Source organism: Aplysia californica, unplaced genomic scaffold (assembly GCF_000002075.1).
Source record: "Aplysia californica isolate F4 #8 unplaced genomic scaffold, AplCal3.0 scaffold00978, whole genome shotgun sequence".
In the NCBI taxonomy this organism is placed as follows: Eukaryota; Metazoa; Mollusca; class Gastropoda; order Aplysiida; family Aplysiidae; genus Aplysia; species Aplysia californica.
In genome coordinates this window covers 59,109-65,656 of record NW_004798248.1, presented here as the reverse complement: position 1 = coordinate 65,656, position 6,548 = coordinate 59,109, and the positions used below count along the sequence as shown (strand labels likewise).

Sequence of the window (6,548 nt, the reverse complement as noted above, 5' to 3'; positions counted from 1 at the left end):
ATTACAAAAATATATTATTATTGACGAAACTCATCAGATTTTTGCTTCGTCATGAAGGTTATAAATGCGAGACAAAACATGACTCAGCAACATGACGGTATTTTTAAACTGCTGAAAAAGAAACAACAACAAACTAAATGAATGTGGAGGTCGTAGTTGTCGCCAGTCGCTAGGCTAGTTGCGCTACTGAATCTTCACTGTCCAGTTGCTGAGTGATTAACACAACAGCGAAATCATCAAGGGTTGATCGGTCTGGATCTAGATCTAATCTAAATTAATTGTGGAACATGTCTCGCACAACCAACCTGAGTTTCGAAAGTGTTGAGCAGGATGAGGGTGTTGGGGCGAGAGTGCGTCGGAGTATCGGACGTCCTGAGGTAGGTTAATTTATTTATGATGTCCTGTCCCCAAGCATTTAATAGCCTTAATAATTATAATAATTATAATAATTATATTAAAGATAATAATAACGACGATAATAATAGTATTGTAAGGGTATTGTAAAAAGGTTTTTTCCAGTTAACTCGTCTCACGATGAAGTCGTCATGGCACATTCCTCCAGTGATCTTGTCACAATTATCTCATCACATACTCGAACTTGTGAAAAATGTGTGTCAACCTTTAATTAATAATATTTTTAGAATATAAAACCAGAGTAGAGCAGGCTTTGTAAGTCTGTAGGTGTGTGAAGGAGCCTGCGTCGAAGAACTGCCAGGTTTGGGCTGTGAAGGAGAAGATATTCAACGGTCTCCTCGTGGTAGTCATAGTCATAGTGTCTGCAATGGGGTTCCCACTTGGGGTTAATTCTGATGTGCCTTTTGGTGTGTAAGTGTCCTGTGTGCGATCTGAGGATCAGAGTCTGATCAGCTCTACATTTATAGAGATTCGAAGGGTCTTTGGGATTGGGTTTGTCCTTGTACCCGAAGAGAGATCTTCCTGTTTCTGCGTTGGTCCATCTGTTTAGACACTCGTCTCTGCTTTTGGCTTGGATGATCCCTCTGCAGGTCTGTAAAGAGGCGGCTGTGTTTGTCTGGGGCAGGCTTGCTCCTGTCTTTGATAGCTCGTCTGCAGTCTCATTTCCTGGTACTCCTGAGTGGCCAGGCACCCACTGCAGTGTGACCCGGACGCCATAGAAAGTGCCCTTCTGTTTTACAAGGCTGAGAATGTTCCGGTAAACCTCTGTAGTCTTCTCCTCCCTCGATGGCTTGGAGTACTGACATTGAGTCAGAGAAGACAACAACATCCCCTGGTGTTACTGCGCCTTAAAAAAAGTCTTGGGTGATCTGCTCCAGGGTCTTTACCATGGCAACTCTCTCTGCGTCATAGTTGGAGTTGTATGTTCCACATGGGCTGAATAGTTGGGTCTGCTTCTTCTCTCCAAGGTTCCCCATCAAACATATTTTTGGTTGTAGAAAATCATGCCAAGCTCTACTTTGAGGATGATAATTGTTACCATATATATTTAAAAAGTGAAAATGTTGAAAATGTGATGTAAATATAGTATATTTATTATCTACATGTAAGAAAAAGGAATCCTTTGTCAATTAATCACCTCTCAAAGTTCCTTAATTACAGTTACAAGAAGATTTTTTTATTCTTGATTGTTGACATTTTTTGGGGGTGTTTATTTTGTTTTTGTTGTTTTGTTTTTATTACTTTTAGTTTATGGGATTCTGTGTTAATTGATTGTTATATTTTTTCCTGTGTATTTCATGGTGATGACTCAGCTGCGTAACTTTGACCCATTTCTCATGCTGGACGAATTTCGCGTCTCACCCCCAGCAGGGTTCCCAGATCATCCACACAGAGGTTTTGAGACTGTGAGTCTTTGTTGTTGTTGTTGTTGTTCTTTTTCTTCTTCTTCTTCTTCTTCTTCTTCTTCTTCTTCTTCTTCTTCTTCTTCTTCTTCTTCTTCTTCTTCTTCTTCTTCTCCTTCTCCTTCTCCTTCTCCTTCTCCTTCTCCTTCTCCTTCTCCTTCTCCTTCTCCTTCTCCTCTTCCATCTCCTCACTTCTCTTTCTCTTCCTCTTCATTCTCGTTCACAGTCTCTTGGTAGATTTTTCAACTTCAACCCAAAGTGCTTGAGACTGTAGCATGTATACGAGGGATTATGCTAGAGTCTTTTGCCTGTCGTTAGGTAGTATTATAATACTATTTTCAAAGAAGTCTTATTTTAACAGATATTTATTGCTGTGAATAAAGGTTCATTTAAAATTTGGACTTTGATACTTTCCAAAGCAAGCGTGCTCTTCTTTTTCTTTCAAGTGCTGAAGTATCTTTTATGTGTCCTGTTTTGTTTTTCAATGATCTCTCTTGGAAAGCCAAGGATTATATATATATATTAAGTATTACCCTAAACATTCTTCTGGTGTAGGGGGGAAAAAATCGATGTCAATAAAATAAACCCTGAGGGTTGCTCCAACCTGTTCAACGGAGCGTCGTAGAAATGTCGGGGCTTTCTTTTTTTTTACCAGATTGCCATTTGAGCCACAAATTTTATTCTTAAACAAGTCATTATGATTGATTGCTATATTTTTTCTATGTTTAATGTGAACTAGGTGACCTACATGATGAAGGGTGAGGGGATTCACCAAGACTTTCTGGGTCACAAAGGCAAGATAAAGGCAGGAGATCTACAGGTAATAAAAGATGATAAAATAAATAGAATTTGTATAGCATAAATTCTTGCTTATCAGCTTGCTCTATGAGCTTTACAATCTATAATTATTATAACCCCAGCAGAATTGATAAAATTCTAAAACGATTTCAACTTTTTGGAAAGCTTTATATGGTGCAAACCACTATAGTATAGGCTCAAACACTAACAAACTGACAAACACACACACACACATACACACATACACACACACACACATACACACACATACACACACATACACACACATACACACACAAACATTTACACGCAAACACACACACACCCATACACACACAGACACTGACAAACACACACACACATACACACACTTACACGCACAAACATTTACACGCAAACACACACTCACACACACACACATGCTCACACACACACACACACACACGCACACACACACACACACACACGCACACACACTCACATACACACACAGACACACACACACACACACACACACACACACACACACACACACACACACACACTGTCAACGTTATTTGTTGCATATGCAGTGCAGCTGTTTTGGGCAACGTTCTATAAAATAAACTACAACTCAAAGATCAGACAGAACCCTCTCTATGATTAGCACATCATTCATTAACAACAGTCTGTGGAACTGGTGTGACCCTTAGATGTTTAGCTGCCTCATGCAGGAGATCCGAGTTCAATTCCTGAGTGGGGAGAATGTTTATTGTGCGTCTCTGTCTTTCCTCTGTGATCCCTCTCAGCCCTTTAACACTTTCCACCCTCGCAGCCTTCAGAAAGCATAACCCTTGTCCCCACGGACCAGGATGCAGATGGGCTACATCAGTACTACACCTGTATCTCGGCAAAAATATACCCCAACCATTATGACATTTTTAGCATATTGAGAAAATTGAAAGTGATGATCATATGTTCACCAAAAAAGGAATTAGAATTGGAACTAAAAACATTAAATCTAGCTCATTCGTCACCCGAATTCTTGGCCGTTTCGAGTACGGTAACTAGAAGCCGGAGGTTAGAAACCAATTTTTTCTATCTATTTTATCAAAATAGTAAGACTAAAGCAAAAGAGTAAAGCAGCACTAATGCCTGGTCTACTCGGCCTTTTTCAAACAATTTACTCCAGTTGTTGTATACAAACTGAATTTCAACCTCAAAGGCTACACAAACTATTCAGAAAAGAAAATTAACTTTAATAAGTGCGCATGTCAAAAAGGAGATCATTGCTTCAATGTTTTTGTTGCTATATCACACTGTCTCTAATCGGCGTCCCGTGTGGAAAAAGGACGGTTTCTCACCGTTGCCGAAAGACGTCCCATGGGGGCAAAGTGCTAATTTGGCCCTGACAAGCAAGGTCGGAAGCCTGCCTCTTAAATGATCAAAATTGTGTTGATGGGGGGCGTAGGAACACTAACACTAACATATATCTTTAAAAAAAGGTCTCAGTCTTTTGTTGTTTCTATCATAAGTACAACATTCATCAATAACAGGCTGTTGTCTTTTCTATTCTCAGTGGATGACCGCAGGTCGTGGTATCGTCCATTGTGAAATGCCCGGCGGCGACACGGAGTCACATGGTCTGCAGCTGTGGGTGAACCTGAAGAAAGCTGAGAAGATGGTGGAACCAGCGTACCAGGAGCTGTCCGACAAAGACATTCCCAGGGGAGACAAAGGTGGGGTCAAAGTCAAGGTCATTGCCGGAGAGGCTTTCGGCGTCAAGGTGGGTGAAACTTTTAATTGATGAAAACAAAGGTTTCTTATGATAGTAAATAATAATTGTATTTATCTGGCGTATATCCCCACTCAACAATGAGCTCCATGTGATTAAAAACTGTTCTTAAGTATCATTTTGATTTTTCGTCTTTGTCTTTTGGAAATGCATTTTTCTGGTTGTTTGCTGTAATGTTAGTTTTACATTGAGATAAGCTGAAAAAGATCTGTGAAAGAATGAGGTTTCAACTTTTTTTTGGAGTGAGCTATATTTTGAATAACTGCGAAAAGAGATAATGAAAATGCAATATTTTTAAATGATTTCCTTAGACATTGATTTGAGTGATATTTCTCATAAAATATAATCAAAAAGTTGTCTAGTAGGTTGTAGAGCAGAAAAATGCATCTCTATGTAGTAAGTAAAAAAAAGTGTGTCTCTAACATTGTGACACAATGTAAGTTTTGCTTTTAGACTTTTGTGTTGCAAACTAAAAATAAGCCTGCCTTAAATGTTAAGATAAATAAAATGAGTGTTCTAGGTTGTAAAGTAGTGTGTCACGACCAGTGGAATTGGGTGCTTGCCAATTTTTGAGCATATGGAGTTATTTGTAGGCCCCCTATCTTAAAGCCTGTTCATTTTACCTCGCTTTTAATGGAATAAAATACTATTTAATCTTTCTTGAATACAAGTTGAGATTATTAGTGATTGAAGGTGATGGTGGTTGCCTGGTGTCAGAAGTACAATTAGCGAGAAAATGACTGTCAAAGTTTGGTCACTTTCAAAGCTAGATTGTTCCTTGAACAACGCAAATTTACATTTTTTGTGCCTTTGATCAACATTTTTCAGTACGGTAGCAGAAAAATGCCAGTTTCTTTTTTTTTAAATTATTTTTTTTACGAGCCCCTGATTTCACCACAATGACTCACGTATGATGTGTGTGTTGATTCATGTTCAGTGTTATGTTATGTAAATGACTATGTATCCATTTATGTATTTTGTTGCATTGTGTATATTATTTTGTTATATATGTGCTCATTTCGTGACGATGTGTAAGCATGCTCGTGTGATAAGCAAGTAGATGTGTGTGTGTGTGTGCGTGTGTGCATGTGTGTGTGTGTGTGTGTGTGTGTGTGTGTGAATGTGTGTGTGTGTGTTTGGCATACTTGTGTGTGCACATGTGTTCATGTTATGTGTGCATGAGTGTGTGTGTTTGTGTATGTGTATGTGTGTGTGTTTGTGTGTGTGTGTATGAGTATTTGTGTGTGTGCGTGTGTGTGTCACGTGCATGAATATTGTTCGTACATGCATTAATGTAAAGCGCCTAGAGCTGTGTTTACACGGGAATGGGCGCTATAGAAAGGATCTTCATTATTATTATTATTATTATTATGTTGTCCGGTCTGCCTCAGTCCCCGGTGTACACCCGCACGCCTACCTCCTACCTGGACTTTGTAATGTCCCCTGGGTCTCAGCTGGACCAGCCCATTCCCAGAGACTGGAACGCCTTTGTCTACATCCTCTCTGGGGAGGCTTCTTTTGGTGAGTTCTCCTCTCAGGGCTGTGGGACCTTGTATTTATAGTGAGTGTGTGTGTGTGTGTGTGTGCATGGGTGCATGTGTGCTTGCATGCGTGCATGTGTGAGTAAGTATAGGTGTGTGTGTGTGTTTGTGTATGCATGGATGCGTGTGTGCTTGCGTGAGTATAAGAGTGCGTGCGTGTGCGTGTGTGTGTGTGCATGTGTGCGTTCATGTGTGCGTACGTGCACGCATGCGTGTTTGTGTGTATGTGCATTCCAAGTGTATTTATAGTGAGTGTGTGTGTGTGTGTGCATGGGTGCGTGTGTGCTTGCATGCATGCGTGTGTGAGTAAGTGTAGATGCGCGTGTGTGAGTGTGTGTGTGTGTGTGTGTGTGTGTGTGTGTGTGTGTGTTTGTGTATGTATGGATGCGTGTGTGCTTGCGTGAGTATAAGAGTGCGTGCGTGTGCGCATGTGTGCATGGATGTGTGCGTTCATGTGTGCGTTCGTGCATGCATGCATGTGTGTGTGTATGTGCATTCCAAGTGGTCTGTGGTTGGGCGGGGTCCGTCTTTCTGTCTGTGTGTGTGTGTGTGTGTGTGTGTGTGTGTGTGTGTGTGTGTGTGTGTGTGTGTGTGTGTGTGTGTGTGTGTTGAAATTTA

General features: G+C 40.4%; 1 protein-coding gene across 1 annotated transcript in view; it reads left to right on the top strand.

Moving 5' to 3' along the window:
• The first annotated feature begins 113 nt into the window (after positions 1 to 113).
• LOC101863856 (pirin) overlaps positions 114 to 6,548 on the top strand; it is an 11,074-nt gene continuing 4,639 nt past the window's right edge. Inside the window, exons 1-5 of the mRNA XM_005110977.3 lie at positions 114 to 377; positions 1,728 to 1,820; positions 2,557 to 2,637; positions 4,174 to 4,380; positions 5,781 to 5,910. Of these exons, the coding sequence (XP_005111034.1) occupies positions 288 to 377; positions 1,728 to 1,820; positions 2,557 to 2,637; positions 4,174 to 4,380; positions 5,781 to 5,910 (601 nt within the window). The 5' untranslated portion in view covers positions 114 to 287. The remainder of the gene's footprint in view (positions 378 to 1,727; positions 1,821 to 2,556; positions 2,638 to 4,173; positions 4,381 to 5,780; positions 5,911 to 6,548) is intronic.